This window comes from Prunus persica, chromosome G4 (assembly GCF_000346465.2).
Source record: "Prunus persica cultivar Lovell chromosome G4, Prunus_persica_NCBIv2, whole genome shotgun sequence".
Classification (NCBI taxonomy): Eukaryota; Viridiplantae; Streptophyta; class Magnoliopsida; order Rosales; family Rosaceae; genus Prunus; species Prunus persica.
This window is the reverse complement of record NC_034012.1, coordinates 15,085,635-15,111,124: the sequence shown is the minus strand read 5'-3', so window position 1 is coordinate 15,111,124 and position 25,490 is coordinate 15,085,635. Positions and strand designations below refer to the sequence as shown.

Below are 25,490 nucleotides of genomic sequence, written 5' to 3'. Positions count from 1 at the left end.
AGAAAGAGTGAGGAAAGAAAGAACGGAAGAGAGAAAGAGAAAGAGTGGGAGTCAGAGAGAAGAGAAAGAGTGGAGTCTATCTGAGGAGAAATTCTGTCAGTGTAAACACTACAAAGAGAAATATAATCCCACTCCCAATATTACAGTGGTACTTCTCATCAACTGATTATTCTAGTTTTATAACAGGTTGCAAAATTTTCCAAAAGCTGCTTGCTTGCTTGCTGATTTTCCGTGAAACAAACTCATCACGTACTTGCACACGCTAGAGTGATAAACATTTCATGTGCAAGTGATAACGTTAAAGTTGTTCCATCATTTCCTACAAAGAAAAGTTGGTACCTTTTTTCTTTTGGTCTATGAATTTTCTCTGAAAGTTCATTCACAGATTGGACTAAAGGACTAATCTCCATCTTCTCTCTCTCTCTCTCTCTCTCTCTCTCTCAGCCACATCCAGAGAGAGCAAGCATTCCCGAAACCCTTTGATTTCAAGCTTTATATAGGGTTTAATTATTATATTATTTAGATTTTATCTAAAGCATTGTTTTAACTTTTATGTTGATGACTCCTTTCTTTTCTTTAGCCCTAGAGAAAGATAATGGATTTTCATAAAAGAAATTTTTGTTTATGAATTTGCTCTGAAAGTTCATAAAGAGATTGGACTAAAGGCCTAGGGCCTATCAAATGCTTAAGGGTCAGATGAGAGCGTGAGGAAGGGGGCAAAGCTGCAAATGCTTTTTCGGACAAAAGGCCTAAGGCCTAGCAAATGCTTAGTGGCAGAGACAAAGTTAGTAGAAGCATAGAGATGAGAAGAATTAGGGGCAAATGTGAATCATATTTGGTCTACACACAGAATGTGAATCATATTTGGACAACTTTTGACTAGTAGAAGTTGGAGGTAACATGTGAAAACCATTTGAACATGCAGAAATTATACCTACCAAGACCAAAGACCAAAGACCAAATATCAAATCAACGCTTGAAATCAGCACTTCAAATTGGGACCTACTATGTGAAGAGGACACCCAATCGTTACAATGGGCACAATGATACTTGATTATCTTTAAAGATGATAAATTACTATTCATTAAGCTTGTTATAAATATCAACATATCCAGTATAGAATTGCTCACAATAACTATATACTTTAGATTTTTAAAGAAAGATGGGTTGGTTGTCATGGTTCTGCCTCCTCTTCCTGCTCTCTACTACTTGTCAATTCAACTCTACTTGTTCATCAGCTAACTCTTCCTCTTCTCTTTCTTCAGGGCATTTATGCCATCCTGAAGACAGCTCCGCTTTGCTTCAATTCAAAAACTCCTTTTCTATTGATACCTCTTCTAAACGTGAATTATATAATGGAACAACTCTTTATTCTAATAGTACAATTTCTTGGCAGAAAGGCAAGGATTGTTGCACATGGAGTGGAGTCACTTGTGAAAAGATGACTAGTCGTGTGATCAGTCTCAACCTTCATTTCAGTGGGCTTCAAGGCAATATCCATTCCAATAGCAGCTTATTCTCTCTCGGCCATCTCAAGAGGCTAGACCTCTCTTCTAATGATTTCAGAGGTTCCCCAATTTCGTCCAAATTTGGTGGCTTTGTAAGTATGACTCACCTTGACCTCTCTTACTCCAATTTCAGTGGCCCAATACCTTCCGAAATTTCCCACCTTTCCACCTTGGTTTCACTCAATCTCTCGCAATCTTCATATCTTGTTGTGACACATGTTGATACTCTTAGCTTTAACAGAATTGTTCAAAACCTGACCAATCTTCGGGAGCTTAATTTGGCCTCTGTTGATATGTCATCAGTTATACCTGATTCTTTCAAAAATCTGTCTTCTTCTTTGGAAATTCTTGAACTTCCCTGGTGCAACTTGCAAGGAAAATTCCCAGAAAGCATTTTCCAACGACCAAATCTTCGACTCCTAGATTTAGGCCACAACTATAACCTCACAGGTTATTTCCCCGAGTCTAACTGGAGCAGTCCCCTTGAGATGCTGGATCTCTCTCGTACAAGAATCTCAGTAGATTGGCATCATCTGACAAGAAATTTCAAGTCTTTGAGAGATTTGTCTCTCAGCAATTGCAGTTTTGTAGGATCATATCTTGCATTTCTTGGTAACCTCACACAAATCATGCGGTTGGACCTCTCGTCTAACAGTTTTGGTGGCCAAATCCCATGGTCGTTCTTTTTAAACCTTGAGAGCCTTGTTTCCTTAAATCTCGGTGGCAATAACTATGTCGGTCAGTTTCCAGAAGTGTATAGCAACTCGACATCGAACTCTTCTTTATATGATTTTTCAAAACAACAACTGGTGGGTCCTATTCCTCGACACTTAACCGAGCTCTATTTATATGAGAACCAACTCAACGGAACAATACCATCTTGGTTAGGTAGTTTGCCATCATTGGAGTGGTTAAACCTTAGAAGTAACCAACTCAGCGGTAATATCATTGAGTTCCAATCTCGTTCTTTGTCAGGGCTTCTTTTAAATGATAACAAGCTGGATGGCCTGATTCCAAGATCAATCTTTGAACTTGAGAACCTTAGATGGCTTGATCTATCATCCAATAACTTGAGTGGCACTGTGGAGTTTGAAAAGTTTTCCAAACTCCAAATTCTTAATCTTTCCTTTAATCATTTATCCTTGAGCTTCAACCATTTGAGAAACAACACCTTGCCTCAACTTGAGTTACTAGATTTGTCGTCTTGCAACATAAGTGAGTTCCCATACTTTCTAAGGGCCGCACCAAAGTTGGACACGTTATCCCTTTCCCACAACCGAATCCAAGCCAACATTCCCAAATGGTTATTGGATTTGTGGAAAGATTCATTGAGTTATTTGGATCTTTCTCACAACTCTTTGACTGGCACTGTAGGACCGCTTCGGTGGAAAAATCTCCAGTATCTTGACCTTCGCAACAATTCTCTCCAAGGAGAGCTTCCAATTCCATCACCTTCCACATATTACTTTTTCATATCAAACAATCAATTCACTGGAGAGATACCTCCAACGATCTGCAGCCTGAGTAGCCTTCAAATCCTTGATTTGTCTAATAATAAATTGAGTGGCAAAATTCATCAATGCATAGGGAATTTCAGTCAGAGACTCTCTGTTTTGAATCTACGGAATAATAAATTTTATGGCATGATTCCAGACACATTTTCTGAGGGAAACGTTTTGAGAAATCTTGATCTTAATAAAAATCAGTTGGAAGGGTCGTTGCCGCCAACTTTGCTCACATGTAGAGAGTTAGAAGTTCTAGACCTTGCAAACAACAAAATTCAAGACACATTCCCAAATTGGCTAGAATCTCTTCCGAAGTTGCAGGTTCTTATCTTGAGGTCTAACAAATTCTATGGTGAAATATGCATTCCAAAAACTAAGTTTCCATTCCAAAAATTGCATATCATAGACCTCTCCAACAATCGGTTTAGCGGTCTCTTGCCAACAAAATATTTTGAACACTTGACGGCTGTGATAAACTCGCAAGAACATGGACTGAAATATATGGGAGAGGGTTACTATCAGGATACTGTGGTAGTGACAATTAAAGGCTTCGAAATTGAAATGGAGAAGATCCTGACGTTCTTCACAATTATTGATTTCTCAAACAACACTTTCAGAGGAGAGATTTCAAGTGTAATTAGTAAGCTTAAATCATTGAAGGGGCTTAACTTTTCTCATAATGAGCTTACAGGTACAATTCCACCATCATTTGGAGAAATGCGCAATCTTGAATGGTTAGATCTGTCTTCAAACAAACTTGTTGGTGAAATTTCGGAGCAACTGGCAAATTTGACGTCACTATCGAAGTTCAATGTTTCAAAAAATCAACTTGTGGGGCCCATACCTCATGGCAAGCAATTTGATACATTTGAAAATGATTCATATAGTGGAAATACAGGATTGTGTGGATTGCCACTTTCTAAAACATGCAGTGCACCACATCAATCACCGCCATCGTCATTCCAACAAGAGGTTGATTTGGAGCATGAGAATGGTTTTGATTGGAAGCTAGTGTTGATGGGGTATGCATCTAGGGTGGTAATTGGAATATCTGTGGGATATCTTGTACTCTCTAATGGAACACCAGATTGGCTTGTTAAAGTGGTAGGAAGAAAGCAATGTCGTAGAACTGTGAAAATCACACAACGACGTGCTTGAAGAAACCATTCCAAAAGTTTATGTATTTTCATATTGTATTTCATTTTTTATGAATATTTTATTATGTCAAAGCGCCAATAAATATGCATGAGTTTGAAAAGAGGATCCTCTTTACTTTTGTTAAAATAGAATAATTGCTCGTGCATCTTGTAATTTGTCAAACACAATTGACAAATCCATTCAATCAATACACGTAATTTGGCTCAACTATGTTATATACTCCTATAATTCTTCTCATTTCAAAAAATACGAGGAAATGAAAAAAATTAAATCACTAAATAGCATGGATAATTGAGTAGTATTTGCCCACAAAACTGAGGGTACAATACAAATCAACTTAAAAATTGACTATGACCATGCAATTGACAATTAATTAATCAATTCTGATTGAGGAATGTACGTGACATGCCCTTTGGATATTTGAACAAGTTTTGACTAGTAGGAATTGGAGGCAAAACGTGAAAACCATTTGATATCGCAGAAATTATACCTACCAAGACCATAGACCAAATATCAAATCAAAGCCTTGGTTGCAAAATTTTCCAAAAGCTGCTTGCTTGCTTGCTGATTTTCCAAGAAACAAACTCATTGCGTACTTGCCATGCTAAAAAATGGTAACTAGTTACAATAATTTCCTAGCTAGCTAACACTGGGACCTACACCCATGTGACAATATAGATGCTTTACCCTCGATGTCAAAAGATGCTTGCTGATTTTGTTGGAAACAAGCTCAAGTACTTGCCATCCTAGCACAGTGGAAATTTTAAATGCAGGACAGCTAAGCTTGTTATAAATATCAACGTCTCAAGTATTACCTTTTGGAATTTTTGTTATATAAACATTTGCATTAAATGAATGGGGAGAGAGAGAATGTGTAAAAATTATTAAATAGTACGGTATTATCACGTCAGCTGGTGATACTTCTATTCAAAATTTTTCATGTATATTCTTTTTATAAGAACATGTGACATTTTTGAACAGTTCAAAAGTTTTAAAAGGAAAAATACAAAAACTAATCCACAACAAGTAATTGTGTGGGTGACATGTTTTGCTAGCAAATTGGACGAACTTTAAAAAAATTGACCATAAGTCCTCAACTTGTTACTTTCATATAATTGAAGTCTTTAATTTACTCAAAACAAATCTCAGTAATAAATCCGTGAAATATGTTACGGAGAAAAAGAATCAATTATCACCTCCCCATTTAGTTTTCTAAACACTTCGAAGAAAATGTAAGTTTTTATAAATTTTTTTATATATTGAACTTGTGTAGATAGAATATATTTTAAGGATATTGCGACATCCGGATAAGAAAAAGGCTCTACGCCTACACTATCAAAATTCTCAAAACATGTATTATTTGTACAGAAAGACAAACCGACCTCCATAACTAGGCTAATATAGTTGGAGCCATTAGCTATAGGGGAATGCTAGCAACCTTCTCTCTAACCTTCTCCTTTGGACCTTCTCTCTTCTTTGCTTGACATGTGTCATTCTCCTTACACTTAAAACAATGTCATTAATATATTATACAAGCTAACTTTTGCTTTCCAAGTTTACCCTTATTAAATGTATTCAATTTATCCAAATTTTTTTTTGAACTTTCTTACCATCTTATTAATTTTTTTCTAACGTCAATTATTTTTTTAAAGAAAATATATGCTTTTAAGAGGAAATGTCTAGTTTTTTTTTTTAAATTTTTATTTTTAAACACAAAGGGTTTAGATATTTTTATTATTAAAAAAAAAAACAGATATTTCCTCTTTTTTGAAAAAATTAGATATTTTTTTGAAAAAAATAATTGACGTTAAAAAAAAATAATGGTAAGAAAGTTGTGAAAGTTTTTTGAATAAATTGAATACATTTAATAAGAGTAAAGTTGGCAAACCAAAGTTAACTTGTATAATATATTAATGACATTATTATTTTTTTTTTTTGAGGTCCTTTCCTATTGAAAGGGGCGATATCATATTAAACTCACACACACAACACGGATGCTAGGACTCGAACCCAGGACCTTGCCTGAGGGAGTAAATACTCCAAACCACTACACTAGTGGGTCCTTTGTATTAATGACATTATTTTAAGTGTAAGAAGAATGACACATGTTAAGCAAAAAAAAAAAAAAGTCCAAAAGAGAAAGTTAGAAAGAATGTTACTAGCATTTCTCTTAGCTTTAAGAGAAATGCTACTAACGCAAACTGCATGCAGTATCGAAGTTTGTCTCATTCACTGTCTCATTCCTTGAACAACTTTCTGAAAATTGACACCACCAAATTCAATTATTAAATAAATAAATGATTGGGTTTTCATGATAATCTTGTATTGAAGCAAACCGACCCTGAAAGGATAACGTGCAAGCTTCTAGCCAGAGACTGGATCAACTTGGCCAATCACTTGTTTTTGGAGGACTTGCCACAGGCAAGTGGTTTCGCAACATAGGCACACCGTTGACCAGCATCAGGAGGGAATTGGTCATAATGTTTGTCAACGGAATCTAGCATAGTTTAAACTTGCAGATTAATGCCAGAGGGAAGTGGTCATATTGTCTAAATCGTTGCACTTGTTGGGTTCAAGGGTCTATTGTTGGTGTCTAAATTCAATCGTTGATGCGCCAAACCATATTTAAAAAAAATAAAAATTACAATATATATTATACAAACATATTGGAGGAGGCAGGAATCGAATCTAGGACATCAAATACAAGGATAAATGCTCTTAACAACTTAAGCTACAAACCAATCACAAGTCAATTAGGTTACGCGGATGTATCGTGATAGTTATGAAATACTCATCAATGTTAATCATGTTTATTAAGTTAGATGTATCATCACGAGATAAATACTAACTCGAGCTGCTTATTAATCACGTTATGGTGGAAATAAGAGAAGTAATTTTCTTCATACAACACTATTGTTACATATATATTAGTGTGTTAAAGTTGAGTTTCTATAGTTATATGTTTGACATCAATCCAATCTAGTTCGTGTTTAAAACTCAATCCAATCCACTCAAATTAACCAATTAAATCCAATTTGATCGAATATGATGATGACCTTTACTTGTTGGGTTGAATCTCCAAACTACAGAGTTGACAAATTTTCTCTGTAAAATTCCAATGCAATTTTGGCTGCTTTCTTGCTTTTCTCTGGGTATATTTTCGGGATGAAAAAGTAGCAAAAACTCATCCGACTTACAATGCATACAGTAGAAGAACGAATCCTCCTGTTTTAAATCAACCGCAGTTAGTAAAGCTTCTCCTTTGTCCACTTGAGAGTTGAGAAGATGCAAATACACTACTAACCTGCAATGAGTTAATTAACCATTAGAAAGTACAAAATCATATCAAACAATGTAATTAGGCTATCCAATGGCAGTAAGGAAGAGATGTATTACGTTGTACTTGTCTACTAGCACAAAGGAATACAGCACAAATAATCAAACATGCGACCATTCAAAAGGTAGATTCATTATCCTGGAAACCACCCTTTCTTGTTCAATTAAAAAATAAATCACCTTAAAGCATAGACTGTCGTCTATTGTCTTTTCTGTCACAAGCAGTTAGAACCTCGAAAATAATACTCATCTAGATGCCTTGACCTGAGAATGTAACGTTGTATACAAAACTGGAGCTGCTCCTGTATGAACAACTAATAGCATTGGAGTGGAGTGAGGTACCACCTATATACTCCACATGAGAAACAAACTAACCATCCCAACGGGAAACTGTCAACAACCTGGAAACTTGCTTACTCCAGGTTTATGATAACCAGAAACTCTGAACTTCATGGAAATTATTGTTAACAGTGGCATACATTGAAATTCATTCACAGACAAAGTTGCAAAGGGAGGCTGCTCTGTTCATCAAACACTTGGGTCAGTAACCTCGGGCATCCTTTCGGAGAAGATGCTATCCCTTTCTTTCATATTTTTTGGCAAACTCCTTGAGCAGTAGTCTCTGCCGGAAATCTATATATTTATCTAAGCTAGTTCCAGCCCACTGCTGGCAGAAGCATTCATCAGTGGGGACCAGTGAACTTAAAGGAAATGGCCTTTTAGGAGCTTTCTTCAGAGAAAGCAAGAACCTATGTCGGGGGCGAATTCTTTGGTCTATAGACAAGCTTAGGTACATAGGATATTTGGTCAAGGAATGCACTTCATTATGAAGTTCATTGACCAAGTACTTGTACTTGGGTTTCAAATTCTCCTCCAGTGATAGGGATAGTACCTGAAAGGCTACATGTCAGAAATGTACAAAAGGGACCTCTCGTATAACAGTTTTGGTGGCCAAATCCCATGGTCATTCTTAAATCTTGAGACACTCACTTGGTTGGATCTTAGTTTCAACAATTATGTCGGTCAGTTTCCAGAAGTTGATAGCAACTCTTCTTTATATGATTTTTCAAAACAACAACTGGTGGGTCCTATTCCACGACACTTAACCGCCCTCTTTTTAGATGGGAACCAACTCAACGGAACAATACCATCTTGGTTAGTTAGTTTGCCATCATTGGAGTGGTTAGACCTCGGAAGCAACCAACTCAGTGGTAATATCATTGAGTTCCAATCTCGTTCTTTGGAATACCTTTTTTTAAGTGATAACAAGCTGGATGGCCTGATTCCAAGATCAATCTTTGAACTTGAGAAGGTTACGGGGCTTGATCTATCATCCAACCACTTGAGTGGCACTGTGGAGTTTGAAAAGTTTTCCAAACTCCAAAGTCTTAGTGAGCTTAATCTTTCCTTTAATCATCTATCCTTGAGCTTCAACCATTTGAGTAACAACACCTGGCCTCAACTTTCGAGTCTAGATTTGTCGTCTTGTAACATAAGTGAGTTCCCATACTTTCTCAGAGCCTCACAAAAGTTGGATATGTTATACCTTTCCCACAACAGAATCCAAGCCTACATTCCCAAATGGTTATTGGATTTGGGGAAAGATTCATTGACGTTTTTGGATCTTTCTCACAACTTTTTGACTGGCACTGTAGGACAGCTTCGGTGGAAAAATCTTATATATCCTATGTCGGGGGCGAATTCTCTGGTCTAAAGACAAGCTTAGGTACATAGGATATTTGGTCAAGGAATGCACTTCATTACGAAGTTCATTGACCAAGTACTTGTACCTGGGTTTCAAATTCTCCTCCAGTGATAGGGATAGTCCCTGCAAGGCTACATGTCAGAAATGTACAAAAGGGAACTTTAAAATGGTCAAAGATTCAGAAAATTAACTTGTTAAGTGGGAAGCAGCAAGAAAGCTATTTTTCTTCTTCTTAAGAACATGATATTTCAGTAAAAGAAGTAGAAACTCATACTAACATACATGCATATGGAAAGAAAAACTATTTCTTGTGACACAAGTACAAATAAATCCCAAGCAATTAGAAACAATGTAAAAGTACTCTGATGGGCATAAAAGAAAGTAAGCAGACCTGTGTCAGACTAGTTAAGACTTTCAAGATGTCAGCATTACACATCCCAATACTCCTAAGGAAATTGATCCTGGGGAGCAGACCATCATCGATGCTAAAGTGGAGGAACTGGGGATGTTTTTTAACCATCTTCACAATACTATCTCTGGGTGCTCCTATCTCCTCAGAAAGAAAATTCAAACGAGTATTCCATGATATATCAATCCGCTGAACTAGAATTTGAGGGCTTAACTGCACAACTTTACCTAAATCTTTTTCTTTAATCCCGACCTCCTCAACTAAGTATCTCACGGTGGGTTTCAATGAATTCTCAATGCTATAAGAGAAGAGGGATGGAGCAGCAGCAATAATCTGCCCGAATCTGGAACTTGGAATACCCAAACTCATGAGGAAAGCAACATGGGACTTCAAATTGTTCTCAACTGTATATTCGAGGATTTGTGGCTGCCTCAAAAGCATTCTTCTTACATCTCTTTGTTTGACCCCAACACTCAACAAATATTCCAACCTTTCCTTTGCAGAGCACACATTTATTTGAAGAGAAGGCATATGCCTTTCATACATTTGAATAAAGTGTGATTCCTTAAGCCCAAATGTGCTAAGGTAATCAATAAGAGGTAACCACTTCTCATCCAATTCAACCTCTTCTGATAGCCGAGGAAATCTATCCTCCATAGCTTTCCTTGTAGACTGCTGCATCAAAGAAAATAAATAAGCACTTCCCGGAAAAATAGTATAGTTGATGACAGAATTTGACAGCTCGTCATATCACTCTACAAGATACCTTTCCCTTACGAGGTACATCCAAGGAACTGACACCATTTGTTTGATTAGAACTATTGTAGTAGTTTGCAGCATTACTTTTCTCTAGAGTGTGCTTACTGTTTCTGCCATCCGAATGACCATTCACAAATCCCTTGTGTGATTTGGACCTCTTTCTATTAACATCAAACTCTGAAATTTCTGCAAAGTCATCCTGGAGAAGCAACCCACAAGAAAAGCCAGATGATGTTTCAAACAAAGGAAACCGAAGATAGTTGTGTCACAGAAACACTTATACCAAACTAATCTTTCCATGAAAATAAATTACCACAAGTCCAAGAATCAATTTTGCAATATTTTCAATAATGAAATGCAAAAAGAAAACGGATAAAACTTGAACTCTTAATCTTTCTTTGCACGTTGCTTTGTAAATCAGAAAGAAACTGGCATGCACTTCTTACATTGAAAAAGACCCACAAACAAATATTTACCTCAAACCCCTAAGCAACCAAATCAAGAATTCCACAAAGAAAAACTACAAATTACCGTATTTCAAAACATGGGTACCTCACAGTGAGCATAATTGTACCATTGTTACTATCCATGCCTCAAATTAAAGTTAAAATTTTAATAAAAAACTGAAAAACCAAATGCTACTACATTCACAAAAGTAAAGGTACTTCAAATCCAAGTAGAACTTTAACTATAAAAAATTAAATTAAATTAAAAAAAAAAAATCTGCTTTCAAAAGCAAGAAAAAACACTTTCCCAAAGGACAACCACCAAGTCGAGCAGCTCAAGCACAAGAGCCAGAACAGAAACTCACATTGAGCAACCAATCGTCATCCGAAACATCACTAGCACGAGAAACCTCTTCGTCGTCATCTTGGTCGTAAGGAGACAGAGGCTGGCCATAGCGCGACCTCCGATTGGACTTGAGAATTTTGGGGTTGGAGTGGGTTGAGAACTTGAGAGCACCACGAGACGGCAGCTGGTGGGAAAAGAACGACAGGTCGTTTTACAAAAAAATGACATCTTTCATTGGCTTGGAATTATTTAAAATGAAAATATATTTTATGCCTTAAAATTAAGCAATCACCAACATTAGAAATTAGCAATTACATAGCATAATTAACAATTACAAAATAAAACAAGATTTTTATTAATTCATGAGGGATATTCAATTTTATTATGAAAGGCAGGGCCGGTTCTCAACTCTCAAAGGCCCAAGGTGAAAGTCTAAAGTGTGCTCATGTACGAACACATTAATCACTAAAATTGTAGTTTGTTTATTTTATTTTATAAACTAATCATCGATTTTTTTAAAGAAAATATTAATCCAAATATCTTTTTAGAGTAATGTCTTCTTTTTATTTTTATTTTTGTCTTTTTAAGGTTTCCAGAGTTTTAAATTTTATAATAAAAGCAACTAATAACAATAAAATCCTCAACTTTATTTGAGATTCCTGGATCTCTTTTTCAATTTACTCATTGGGAAGCAAATGGTGTTGCACATTGGTGACTTGCTCGATTCGGTCTGCATAATGTGGATATTTTTATTTGGTTTGATGATCTTATTTAGAACACCTTATTATGTGATTTTTTGTGTCAGGGTCAGTCTTATTGTTCCTCGCGTTGTAATTCTTCATTTTATCAATAAAGTTTTTCTCGTTCCGTCGAGATTTTCTTAAAAATAAAAAATAAAAATCTCAACAATCACCACATCAAGATAGAGGCAATATCAATAAAGAAACTAAAAATATGAGCATGAAAGGTTCAACTTTAATAATTTAATTAATAAACAGAGATATAACACTTGAATTTTGGGTTTTTTTTTTCCCTTCAAATATAATCATATAAAATTAAAAACTCAAACTCAAAATAAACTCAAAAACACCAACAAATTAGAAAACATAAAAAATTCTGTTTTTTTCGAATTTTTTTTTCTACTCGTCTCATCGCTCGAGCAACGCTTGCTCTGAGCTCAAGCTTCAAGCCTCCATAGCAGAAGCTTGAAGCTTTGTTGCTCCCTCTCTCTCTCCATCTCTCTCTTCGTCCCTCTCTCTCATCAGTAACTTTTAGGGCTGGGCATCTGAGCACCGCCCTCGCTGCCTCCTCTGGTCTCTGCGATTCTGTCAGTTGAAATATCGGCGTCACACGCCACCGAACAGGCGCGCACCATTGGCTCGTCGTGAGCTGGAGTTGCTAATGTCCGATCTCTACAATCGGGTAATTTTTAGTTCCCTTTTTGTCCTTTATAACTGAAGATTGGAGTTTATTTTTTATTGGATTTATAGCTTATTTATATCTAATTTGATTTTATTTATATGAATTCTTGTGTGTAACCTGATTGATTATTTTTTCATAGAAAGTGATGAAATGCTTTTAGATTTTGACATTATGGGTCCATTGTGTTCCCTATTCTGGTTATAGAATTCATTGGTTTCAATTTTTTCAGTTGTTTTTGTTTTTTGTTTTTATTATCTCATTTGAAGTCTCTAGCACTCAGAAGTCTGAATGATATTTGCTCAGTTATGCTATTCATATGGGTTGTAATTTCTGAGATCCTGCTTATGTTGAATTGGTCATTTGATGCTTCTCTGCAATTTTTTTCATGTATTGGTCCAAAAAAGAAGTCTTAATATGTTAATCAACTTCTATATTCTATTTAAAAAGAATTCTTGAATATGTAGTATTTTGCACATCAGCTTGCCGTTAGTATGAGCTCTGCAGTCAAAATTAACTCAATTTATTGTGATTGATCGTTTCACTTAACTTGACAAGTTTTGATAAGAGCTTGTTCAGTATGTATGTGACAGTAAAAATCATGTATTTTATACACAAGTTTTTTCTTAGACATTTGTTCAAACTAGTAGGAATTGTTACAGAAGAAGTTTTCCACTCAAGTTTTCATTTTGATCAATTTCATAGACACATTATAGAGGTATCAAATGCCAATGTTTAGCCGTAGGGTGCCCTTTGGTTATGGATTTTGTGAGTTTTGTTTTGGACTGGTTGAGCATTACAGAGGTATCTCTCTCTTCATCCACATCTCTCTCTCTCTCTCTCTCTCTCTCTCTCTCTCTCTCTCTCTCTCTCTCTAAGTTATATATAGCCAGTTTTATTGTTTCTTTATATTTGTGTGGCCATAGTTTGGATTTTCCTGGTATTGTCAAGGATATGGCTAGTGAACCATATTGAAGGTTATAGTAAGTTGTTCTACTGTTATGAAAAATCAAGCTTTGAATAGAGTTGTCATGAGCTTGCCCAAATTGGGTTCCATGTAGATTATGTTCTAAGAAGGCCTGTTAGATTTGACAGAGTCTAAGAAGGAAATATTACAGTGCATACCTTACCATGGAATTCTTTATTCATGGATTGTGTTGTGCGTGGTAGCAATTTTGTATCTCAGCTATATCATGGAATTCTTTATCTGCTATTTTAGTTGGAGACTTGTGAAGATTTATTCTCATTCCAATTTTGCAATTTGGTTATATACAAATATGATGGTGTCTGAAGTGACATTATTGGGGCCCTAATGGAATTTTGCACAATTTGCATGATCTTGATGTGGTAGATGAAGAAAGCTCTTGCGCAAATCAAGCAGGGAACACACCCATTTGCATGAGTGAGGACAATGCTAATGAAATTAGTGATGCTAGAGATTGAATAGCCGGAGCAATATCATTAGTCTAGAATTTATTTAGTATAGAATATTTTAATTTAATATGTATTATTTAAGACTTGAAGATCAATTGAATTTGACGATCATTATTTATGTATGGTATTAAAATCAGCAGTCCCGATCTCTGTGGTCCAAGAGATTGTGGTCACCCACTATTGGATATTAATTCAATGGTTCAAAAAAGTTTCTTAAAAGGAGTGCAAGAGTGAGTGAACCGTTGAATTTACATTCAACGATAAGTGACCACAAATCTCTTGGACCCCTGTAGTCTAAGAGATCAGGACTATTAAAATCAGTATGTTTAGTATAATTTCAATAATGTTTATCAATACCTTAGCTATAAAAAAAAAAGAAAAAAAAGAAGTTGTTTTCAAGAATTCAACCGAACAAGTTTCTAAATTTAAAAATTTAAAAACTGTTTTCAAGTTGCATACTAAACGAGTTTTTGAATCTTAAAAAATGAATTTGAGAACTCTTTGTTTTTTAAAATAATCTAAGGTTTTGAGTTTCCTACTTGGATAAAATACCAAACGGGCCTGAAGAAAATAGATTGACAGAACATGGTGGTCAATTTATTAATATGAAGAAGATAGTGAGTGAGTAAGGGCTTGTTTGGTATTCTATCCAAGTAGAGAACTTAAAAATTGTTATTTTTCTTAAAAAACAAGGAGTTCTCAAATTCATTTTTTAAGATTCAAAAAGTTGTTTGGTATACAACTTGAAAACTGTTTTTGAATATTTAAAATTTGAAAACTTGTTTGGTGGAATTCTTGAAAACAATTTTTTTCTTCATTTTTTATAATTAAGATATTTTGATAAACATTATCAGAATTATATTAAACATACTATTTTGATAAATCTCAACAATCCAAAACAAATTCTTATCGTCGGACAAATGAGTAACAAAGCAACTGCATAACAAAACTGAGTTCACAATAATAGATCATACAGTAAAGGCCACAGCGGTAAAGTCCATATACACACACACACACTACAAATGTCTAGTTTCTACCCAAAAATAGCTGCCAAAGCTGCTTCTTTTCCTCACTCTTTTAGTCTTAGAGAGAGAGAAAGGGAACAATAACAAGCAGATGATTGGTTTTTAGGTGGGATCCTGGATGTAGTGGCCGGTGAATCACTGATCAAAGAGCATATTTTGGCGAGATTTTTCATCGATGTAGTGGTCGGTGAACCACTTTGACTGCAAAATAATAAATTTCATGGAGTGATTCCTTGGACATTTTCTAAGGGAAACATTTTGAGAAATCTTAATCTTAATGGAAATCAGTTCGAAGGGTCGTTGCTGCACACTTTGCTCACATGTAGAGAGTTGGAAGTTCTAGACCTTGAAAAGAACAAAATTCAAGACACATTCTCAAATTGGCTAGAATCTCTTTCGAAGTTGCAGGTTCTTATCTTGAGGTCTAACAAATTCTATGGTGAAATAGGCATTCCGAAAACTAACTTTTCATTCCAAAAATTGTGTATCATGGACTTATCCTACAATCGGTTTAGCGGTCTCTTGCCAACAAAATATTTTGAACATTTGACGGCTATGATAAACTCACAAGAACATGAACTGAAAAATATATGGGAGAGGGCTACTATCAGGATACTATGGCAATGGCAATTAAATGCAATGTAATTGAAATGGCGAAGATCATGACTTTCTTCACAACTATTGATTTCTCAAACAACACTTTCAGAGGAGAGATTCCAAATGCAATCAGTAAGCTTAAATTATTGAAGGGGCTTAAATTTTCTCATAATGAGCTTACAGGTACAATTCCACCATCATTTGGCAATATGTGCAATCTTGAATGGTTAGATCTGTCTTCAAACAAACTTGTTGGTGATATTCCGGAGCAATTGGCAAATTTGACATCACTATCAAAGTTCAATGTTTCAAAAAATCAACTTGTGGGGCCCATACCTCATCGCAAGCAATTTGATACATTTGAAAATGATTCATATAGTGGGAATACCGGATTGTGTGGATTGCCACTTTCTAAAACATGCAATGCACATCAATCACCGCCATCATCATTCCAACAAGAGGATGATTTGGAGCATGGGAATGGTTTTGATTGGAAGGTAGTGTTGATGGGGTATGCATCTGGGGTGGTAATGGGAATATCTGTGGGATATCTTGTCCTCTCTAATGGAACACCAGATTAGCTTGTTAAAATGGTAGGAAGAAAGCAACGTCATAGAACTGTTGAAATCACATGACGACGTGCTTGAAGAATTAACCGTTCCAAAAGTTTATGTATTTTCATATTGTATATCATTTTTTTATGAATATTGTATTATGTCAAAGCGCAATAAATATGCATGAATTTAAAAAGAGGATCCTACTTTTGTTAAAGTAGATTAATTGCTCGTGCATCTTGTAATTTGTCAAACACAATTGACAAATCAATTCAATCAGTACACGCAATTTGGCTCAACTATGTTATATACTCCTAAAAATGTTCTCATTCCAAAAAATACAAGGAAATGAAAAGAATTAAATCACTAAATAGCATGCATAAAATCCAAAATTTAATTTTTTCTCCTTATCCAAACATTTTTTGCATATTTGGTCCACACACAGAATGTGAATCATATTTAGACAAGTTTTGACTAGTAGGAATTGGAGGCAAAACGTGAAAACCATTTGAACACACAGAAATTATAATTTCCTACCAAGACCAAAGACCAAAGACCAAATATCAAATATCAAATCAAAGCCTAGTAACTAGTTACAATAATTTCCTAGTTACACCCATGTGACAATATAGATGCTTCCTTGCTTGCTGATTTTCCATAAAACAAACTCATCATGTACTTGCCATACTAAAAATGGTAACTAGTTACAAGAATTTCCTAGCTAGCTAACACTGGGACCTACACCCATGTGACAATATAGATGCTTCACCCTCCATGTCAAAAGATGCTTGTTGATTTTGCAGGAAACAAGCTCAAGTACTTGCCATCCTACCACAGTGGAAATTTTAAATGAAGGACAACGAAGCTTGTTATAAATATCAACTTCTCAAGTATTACATATTGGAATTTTTGATATAAAAAAATTTGCATTAAATGGATGGAGTTGGAGAGACTCTATTTGAGAGAGAGAGAGAGAGAGAGAGACTATGTAGAGAACATGTGACATTTTTGAACAATTCAAAAGTTTTAAAAAGAAAAAATACAAAAATTAATCCCCAACAAGTGACTGTGTGGGTGACATGTTTTGACAGTAAATTGAACAAACTTCAAAAAAATGAACCATAAGTCTTCAACTCGTTACTTTCATATAATTGAAGTCTTTAATTTACTCAAAACAAATCTCGGTAATAAATCTGTGAAATATGCCAAATTGGCTGGAATCTCTTCCGAAGTTGCCGGTTCTTATCTTGAGGTCTAACAAATTCTATGGTGAAATAGGCATTCCGAAAACTAACTTTCCATTCCAAAAATTGTGTATCATGGACTTATCCTACAATCGGTTTAGCGGTCTCTTGCCAATAAAATATTTTGAACATTTGACAGTCATGATAAACTCGCAAGAACATGGACTGAAATATATGGGAGGGCGCTACTATCAGGATACTGTGGTAGTGACAATTAAAGGCTTCGAAATTGAAATGGAGAAGATCCTGACGTTCTTCACAATTATTGATTTCTCAAACAACACTTTCAGATGAGAGATTTCAAGTGTAATTAGTAAGCTTAAATCATTGAAGGGGCTTAAATTTTCTCATAATGAGCTTGCAGGTACAATTCCACCATCATTTGGCGATATGTGCAATCTTAAATGGTTAGATCTGTCTTCAAACAAACTTGTTGGTGATATTCCGGAGCAACTGGCAAATTTGACGTCACTATCAAAGTTCAATGTTTCAAAAAATCAACTTATGGGGGCCCATACCTCATGGCAAGCAATTTGATACATTTGAAAATGATTCATATAGTGGGAATACCGGATTATGTGGATTGCCACTTTCTAAAACATGCAATGCACATCAATCACCGCCATCGTCATTCCAACAAGAGGATGATTTGGAGCATGGGAATGGTTTTGATTAGAAGGTAGTGTTGATGGGGTATGCATCTGGGGTGGTAATGGGAATATCTGTGGGATATCTTGTCCTCTCTAATGGAACACCATAAGTCCTCAACTCGTTACTTTCATATAATTGAAGTCTTTAATTTACTCAAAACAAATCTCGGTAATAAATCTGTGAAATATGTTATGGAGAAAAACGAATGCTTACCCTTAATTGGGACTTAATTGCTAAAATTATAAAACTAAAAGATTATAATTATCAAAATTGAAATGACATTGAGGGAATCTTTTTTTGGGCAAAAATGAGGGAAAAAGGCACAAGCATTCGCAAATATATATGTGTGATCCACATTGTCTAATGAGTATGTGAGTGCGGAGATGCAACGTGGCCCAATATGAAGCTGTGGTGACTTTCAATTCAGCCGATACCCTCTCTCTCTCTCTCTCTCAACTCATCACACGACCAAATATGGAAGCCTCAGTCTCTTCCTTCACACAAATGGCAACTCCAACTTCCTCCAACAACACTCTCTTAGGAAGAAGCCTTCACATCTCAAAACATGCAAGCTTTACCAGAAAACCATGCAACCAGAACCAGCAGCTAGCTATGAAAAAACCAAGCACAAAAGCTTGGAGGGTTGCAGCAATTCATCATGTTCCGGTTGTAGTGGATCCAACCCCGGTTGCCATCACTTGGCAAATTGTTGTTGGAGCCATAGGTATATTTTCACTCTTAAATTATATAACTACTGTAAATTCTTTCTGAATTATTGAATTTTGAATTTCTTTTTTCTTTTTCTTTTTTGTTTTTTGTGCATGCGCAGCTGGAGTTACACCTTTTGTGGTGGCTGGGATTGAATTCAGCAAAAGAATAGTAAGTTTTCCAGAGTTCATAATTAATCATTTATTTTTGTCAGGGATAATATATGGTATTGATGATTATGCATATATATATATTAGATAGCACAGAAAAGATGTGAGGTATGTGGAGGGTCAGGGCTTGTTTTGACCAAAGAAGACTACGTCAAATGTCCTGGATGTGGTATGTGTTCAGATCATATGCTTTCAAAGGGCTGAAAAAATCTGTTTCTCATTATTATTTATAATTTTTCTGGATTGAACCCCTCGGTTTTTTTTTTTTTTTTTTGGTCAAGTTAATTCACATTCTTCGTAAATTTTTTTTCCAGGTGGATTTCTCCCTTGGCAGTCATGGAAAAGATTCTTTTCTGGCTAAGATAATTTTTTTTTCCTACCCTTAATACATTTTCCATGAAGTTCGAGTGGGGACGTTTTATTCAATGTTATGCTTCAACATAAAATTTTTCTTTTTATTTTTTAAGAAAATAACAGTCATACTCATCTGTATAAAAAAAATAAAATAAACATTAAATATGTTGGATACCCAAATTGTAGAACCACCACCTAACTCCCACTCTTTGGCTAACTCTCTAATCCTCAACTCACCCTTTTCTTTTCTCTAACTTAAAATCTTGTATTGAAGGAGTATAGTATCAGATTAAAATCTTGTTTTGCAAATTTTTAGTTCTAAAAATTAAAAGTAAACGACAGGGTGGATAAAGGAAAAATGGGAATGTGACAATTGAACTTGCTAATGAGGTTCTAACAAACTTTGACAAATATTATTTATCTAAAAAATAAGTTATAGAGTTTCTCCCTATTTTGATTAAAGTCATATCTTACAAACAAATACAAGCAAGCTCAAGAGATCCTAGATCTATTTAGGAAGATAAGCTATACCTCCTTTGTGCAATCTTTTTCTCCAACTTAGCAAAGCTAGTAGTTTAGTCCTGTATGGCAATAACAGCTCATTCTTCAGCTTTTTCATCCCATGGCACCAACTAGCCAGCTCAAACTCGAACAGAAACCAACAATTTGAATTCAAGGAGAAAATACCAATTTCATCAAGAAACCATACTCTTGAAGAAACCAATCTTGAATCTGACATAGATGTATAGAGAATGTGTTTGTTCTAAATAGATGCAGATTTAATATTTCAAAAGCAATTTTTGAAAATTAATTTAGAAAACTCATAGATGAAAATGGTGGTTTTCTCTTAAGGAAGAAGAAGAAGCAAAAGAATAGAGAAACCTTTTCAAAACCTCACCTCAAAATTGACCCCTACCAAATGAGGAATCATTTGGCTTTTACCAAAAAATTCCCAGGTCAGAATAGTACACATGGCAACTGAGAAAATTCGTAGAATAAGACAAAAAGGTTTGGTAGGATCCAACTGGAAAACTTACTGATGCAAAAAATGACTAGTCATACGAAAACAAGATGACTAGTCATAATCTTAAGAAATCTAATGAATGCAATATGATGCAATGCACAAATTACCTTTGTCAATATGATTGATCTTCCATAAGATAGCAGCCAGATAAGAACACTTAGAGAAACTATTCTTAAACTAAACTTGAGTTTGGGTGATTACAATATATGTCCTCTTACAATATTGTCAAGAGAAGCCAAAAGAAAAACTCAAAATGCATACACTTACATAATCAAGTTGGTAAATATACCAATAACCTTCGACATGATCGCGATGATAAAGTGCCAATAAGAGTTTCCCATCAGACTCAACCAGGTAAGAGAATATTGGATAAGATTGTATCCCTAAGGAGATTGAACAATCCACCCATTCTTAAAGTCTACATCCAACTTACCCACCATTAACGACATACCTTACATAAAAACACAATAGAAAACTCCGTCAGCATAGGTGACGTCCTTAGACCATCTCCAACCCAAGGGGTGGAAACTCAAATTTTGAGTTTTGAGTCCAAAAATCTTCTCCAATGTATTTTTGGGGGTGAAAATTTGAGAAATCTCAAAATTGGGGTGGAATTCTAGTCTGATTTCTGCATGGACTGATAATTTTGTGGGCCCAAAATATGCTTTAATTTTGTTTTTTTTATATTTCGGCTGGAAGCCCACGTGATGGCCAAATTGGCTGGGCCTGCTGACAAATGCGAAAAAGCAGATTCCCATTTCATTTAATGATGGCCAACGGCTACTTTTTCAAATAATCTGATATGCTGTTTTTTTTTTTTTTTTATATATTCCAACAGCTATAAAATCAACGATTATGATTCATTTTAGGCAATCCCAACGGTAAAATTTCACATCCAATGGCTCAAATTTAAATCAAACGGTCAAAATAATATTTATAATTAATCTAAGTCAGATCCAACCCGAAAACTTATTCCAAACTCTATAAATAGCCATTCATTTGGTAAATAATCCACCAAAAATCTTTTTTGTTTTCCTTTCTCCCTTTGTTATAATTTTTCATTCTACATTCATTCTTATTGAGAATGGCCCCCAAACCCCAAAGAGGTGTGAATTGGAAACCACAAGAAGATGAGGCATTGTGCAAAGGGTGGGTTTTTGTCTTTGAAGATGGGTCTATTGACACGAATCAATCAAACGACTCATTTTGGTTGCGTATGTACCAAAAGTTTTTGGAAAATGATCCGGGCATGAGCGGAGCCGGGGTACGATCACCGCAAGCTATTGTTTCTCTGTTCAAGATCATCAACCAACAATGTTCTCTTTGGAAGGCATGTATAACAAAGGCTAATGCAAGGCATATGAGTGGCTCCAATCTTGAAGATGTGGTGAGTACCCATTTTTTTTCAATGCTTAAATTTATAATTTTAATTGTTTTCAATTATTAACTTGATTTTTGTTTTATTTCATGGGTAGGATATGAATGCAAAAATACTTTTCTTGAATGATAATAAACCTCCGAATATGCCTTTCAAGTTGTATCATGCTTGGCAAATCTTAAAAGATTGCCCAAAATGGAACGACCTATGTGAATCTCCTACACAAACATTCAAAGATTCTTCTCATAGTGGCAATACAGTCAATTTGGAGGAAGATGAAGATGATGTGGTCATGCCCACTCCAAGGCCGTTGGGAAGAGATAAACAAAAGGATGAAAAAAAGAAAGGGAAAGGTGTTGAAAGTTATCTCAACTAAAGTGGTAAGTTCTTGTCTAAATTGGTTCAACAAGGAAATGAGGCAAAAGAGGATAGGAGGCGAAAGTTAGAGCTCCTATAAGAGCAACATGCATATCAAATCCAACAAAATAAGGAGGCCAATGAACAAAGGATAATGTCCATGGGCCTATCCAAATTTACTCCAAGAAAGAAAAAGTATTGGGGGAATAATAAAGACGAAATTATTGAGGCCCAGATGAATACAAGTTCCCCCTACAATCCAGAAGACAACTCTGGAGACTATTATCTAAGCCCTCCACATAGCGGTTATTAATTTACGTTTATTTGTAATTGTTGTTTATCTTTATTTATAATTGTCGTTTATCTTTATTTGCAATTCTTGTTTATCTTTATTTTTATCGTTTATCTTTATTTGTAATTGTTGTTTATCTTTATTTATAATTATCGTTTATCTTTTTTTTTTTTTTTTTTTATAATGATTGTTGTTTATTTTTCTATGATTAGTCTTTTTTTAAATTCAATGATAAACCATATAATTCATAATTTAAACACACAACATAATTTAAACACGCTTAGATTATTTAAACACACTTACATAATTTAAACACACAACATAATTTAAACACACAACATAGCTCATTGCCCCTCTCCTTCACATCTCCAAATGTGGTTGATCAAATCATTTCTTAGATTGTGATGCACTTACGAAGCATGAAGTCTATTATGACAGACCAAGTAGTCTGAGATAGTTTGTCTGTCTCGGTTTATATCGTATGTGATAGTTGGCTCAAGCTCATAAGCCAGTCTTGCTCTTGCTCTTCTATATGTTCGTGGACAATTTTCTTCGTCATCAAATTCTACATCTAGATCATCATACTCATCCTCAACAATCATGTTGTGCAATATTATGCACGTCATCATGATTGAATGAAGTTCCTCTTTGCGCCACATACGTGTAGGTCCCCTAACAATTGCCCATTGAGCCTGAAGTATTCCGAAGGCTCTACATCCTACCTATAAGCCTCTTATTTTTGGGCAAATAGTCTTTTTTTTTGGAGTATCCAGTTGGGAAATCGTCTTAACCAATGTAGCCCAACGAGGGTAGATACCATCAGCCAAGTAATAACCCAGATTGTATTCATTCCTATTGACTACATCATTGAACAACGGGGAACGAGTTAGGATGTTGATATCATTGTTCGATCCGGCAACTCCAAAAAAGGCATGCCATATCCAAGTGTCATATGAGGCCACTGCCTTTAGAACGACAGTTGGCTTATGCTTGTAGCCGGTAAACTGGCCTGCCCAAGCAGTGGGGCAGTTATTCTATTCCCAATGCATGTAGTCAAGACTACCTAACATGCTTGGGAATCCTCTGTGACTAGCCTTGTGCAAGAGCCTGTAAAGATCGACCGGATTTGGGGAACGGATGTATCACTGACCATACACAGCTTCAATAACGGAACAAAACTTTCGCAAATATTCAAGGGCTGTAGATTCACCCAATCTACAGTACTCATCGGTGGAGTCTGCCGAGCATCCATATACGAGCATTCGAAAAACAGTTGTTGGCTTCTGCTATGGGGATAGACTTTGTCGTCCACAAGTGTCTATCTTCTGGATAAAGTATGGCTCATGTGCAACAACATCATTCAAGATGCGATTGAAAAGCTCTCTTTTCATGCGGAACGGCCTGTGATAGTCCACTGGGGGATTAAGTGGTCTTTCACAGAAGTAGTCCTCCATGAGACTCTTATGATATTTTTCTCTCTTCCGATTCTTGTATTCACGGCCTGCAACAGAACCATCATGTTTGGATTGTTGAGCATATTGGTGCAGCAAAAACATATGGTGTCGAACAGCCATTGCAACCCTCTGTTGATGAAGGTCATCATCATCAGAATCACCATTGAAGAAATTTTGTATAGGCTTCCCACGTGAATTCATTGTAAGAAGGAGAATTGAAGGAGATTGTGTGGTCAATTTAGTAGAATAACACTTCTTAAATAGACAAGAGAATGAGATGACCTACATGTTTGAAAATAATTGAATCAAGATAGGAAAAGATAGGGAAAGATAAGGGAATCCAATAAAGTGAGATGAACAAAAATGAGCAATGGTTCAGAAAATAATTGAATGAAGATAGGAAAAGATAAGGAAAGATAAGGGAATCCAATAAAGTGAGATGGACAAAGTTGAGCAATGGTTCAGAACATGATTGAAACAAGACAATAGGGAATGAAGGGGTTTAGAAAATAATTAAAGAATACAAGTGGAGGTGGGCAAAAGTTCAAAACATTATTGAATGAGGATAAAGGAATCCAATGAAGTAAAAGTAAAAGTAAAAATGGAAGAAAATTATGGCCATGGCTTCAATGAAGGGTTCGAATTATTCCGGGCATACGTATGGTGTTGTACTTGTTTTTATTTTTAGGTGAAATTCTATTATGTTTCGGAATTTTAATTTTAAATTTGTCGCTTTCATTCATTTTCGGTTTACATTTAAGGTTCCAAGTTCTTCCTCTCTCAGAGACACTGTCTCTCACATCTCAAAGACAATAATTTAGGCTTACTCAAAGAGAAATTGAGCTTACTCGCATCAAATCTATGTCCACAAGAAGAAGCTTGTCAACTAGCCTTCTCACTTCCTTGATCAAGCCTGACAGGACACTTAGTGCTTCTGAATACTCCTTGCTTTCCATCAAAAGAGATGCAAGCCTGGCCTCCACTCGCTGTCGAAGGAAAGTTCGCTTCTCAGGGAAATCTGAAGATCAGATGTGCCTGATCCTCTGCTTGATTTTCTTGGCTAAGAAGATCCGTCAGATTTGTGATAGCCTCTTCCTTTATCCGTAGAGCTTCAGAAGAATGCGATAAAGAATAGAAATGGCTTCAGATGGCCTCTAAAGCAATTGAATGCTCCATTTCATTTTTCACGATCATCCTCGCGCATTATGTTAAAGCTTAGCAGGTTGCTCTGCTCTGGGTCCGAGTGGAACAAACAAGTAGTTTCCAGCTTCAGTAGGCCATTGCTTGTGCTAGTTTGCACCTGAATGCTCCATTTCCTTTATCCGTAGAGCAATCGAATCAGTAGTTGCTGGGAGATATGATGAAGACATTGTCAATGCTTTGAACTATACAAGTCCTGCAGAAAGATAAAGGACCAAACTGTTAAAGAAACTGAAACTGTTAAAGAAACCCTAAACTAACACGACGCAATATTTGTTTTGCGACGTGGAATCTTTTCATTTAACGTCGTTAGGTTTAATATAACCGACGTGGATTTGAATTTTTAAATTATGAATAGAATTTTTTTTCCCGTGACCTTTCAGTTTATTTTTCAATTACAGTGCGTTATAAATAGAGTTTTTTTTCCGGAGGAAATTTAAAATGAAGGAAATTAATG

The 25,490-nt window shown here is 35.6% G+C and overlaps 5 protein-coding genes and 1 long non-coding RNA gene across 6 annotated transcripts; 5 read left to right on the top strand and 1 right to left on the bottom strand.

Annotated features, from left to right (window-relative positions):
* LOC18780813 (LRR receptor-like serine/threonine-protein kinase GSO2) lies at positions 1,442-4,171 on the top strand. Its single transcript, XM_020562325.1, has one exon. It carries the CDS (start codon positions 1,442-1,444, stop codon positions 4,169-4,171), a length of 2,730 nt encoding a protein of 909 aa, XP_020417914.1.
* On the bottom strand, positions 7,054-11,362 carry LOC18780298 (transcription termination factor MTERF9, chloroplastic; the record flags this gene model as incomplete). The annotated part of the gene is given in 5 exon segments (XM_020562324.1): positions 7,054-8,104; positions 8,106-8,399; positions 9,604-10,296; positions 10,388-10,579; positions 11,192-11,362. Coding segments are annotated over 5 exon segments (1,419 nt in total), but the record flags the coding sequence as incomplete, so codon positions are not given.
* LOC109948406 lies at positions 12,252-14,161 on the top strand. The gene is made up of 2 exons (XR_002271030.1): positions 12,252-12,594; positions 13,943-14,161. It is a non-coding gene; the product is annotated as an uncharacterized LOC109948406 (long non-coding RNA).
* LOC18780093 (serine/threonine-protein kinase BRI1-like 2) lies at positions 15,668-16,228 on the top strand. Its single transcript, XM_020562323.1, has one exon. It carries the CDS (start codon positions 15,668-15,670, stop codon positions 16,226-16,228), a length of 561 nt encoding a protein of 186 aa, XP_020417912.1.
* Positions 18,525-19,414, top strand: LOC18780999. Its single transcript, XM_007213495.2, has 4 exons — positions 18,525-18,820; positions 18,926-18,975; positions 19,062-19,143; positions 19,289-19,414. Exons 1-4 carry the CDS (start codon positions 18,571-18,573, stop codon positions 19,333-19,335), a joined length of 429 nt encoding a protein of 142 aa, XP_007213557.1. The 5' UTR covers positions 18,525-18,570; the 3' UTR covers positions 19,336-19,414.
* On the top strand, positions 19,559-22,396 carry LOC18780796. The gene is made up of 2 exons (XM_007214206.2): positions 19,559-21,739; positions 21,828-22,396. The coding sequence occupies exons 1-2, from the start codon at positions 21,437-21,439 to the stop codon at positions 22,104-22,106; spliced, it is 582 nt and encodes a 193-aa protein (XP_007214268.1). The 5' UTR covers positions 19,559-21,436; the 3' UTR covers positions 22,107-22,396.

Coding starts and splice junctions, on each gene's coding strand:
- LOC18780813 (XM_020562325.1), top strand. CDS start 1,442: ATGACTAGTCGTGTGATCAGTCTCAACCTTCATTTCAGTGGGCTTCAA.
- LOC18780093 (XM_020562323.1), top strand. CDS start 15,668: ATGGCAATGGCAATTAAATGCAATGTAATTGAAATGGCGAAGATCATG.
- LOC18780999 (XM_007213495.2), top strand. CDS start 18,571: ATGGAAGCCTCAGTCTCTTCCTTCACACAAATGGCAACTCCAACTTCC. Junction 18,821..18,925: donor AATTGTTGTTGGAGCCATAG/GTATATTTTCAC, acceptor GTGCATGCGCAG/CTGGAGTTACACCTTTTGTG. Junction 19,144..19,288: donor CGTCAAATGTCCTGGATGTG/GTATGTGTTCAG, acceptor TTTTTTTTCCAG/GTGGATTTCTCCCTTGGCAG.
- LOC18780796 (XM_007214206.2), top strand. CDS start 21,437: ATGGCCCCCAAACCCCAAAGAGGTGTGAATTGGAAACCACAAGAAGAT. Junction 21,740..21,827: donor GCTCCAATCTTGAAGATGTG/GTGAGTACCCAT, acceptor TTTCATGGGTAG/GATATGAATGCAAAAATACT.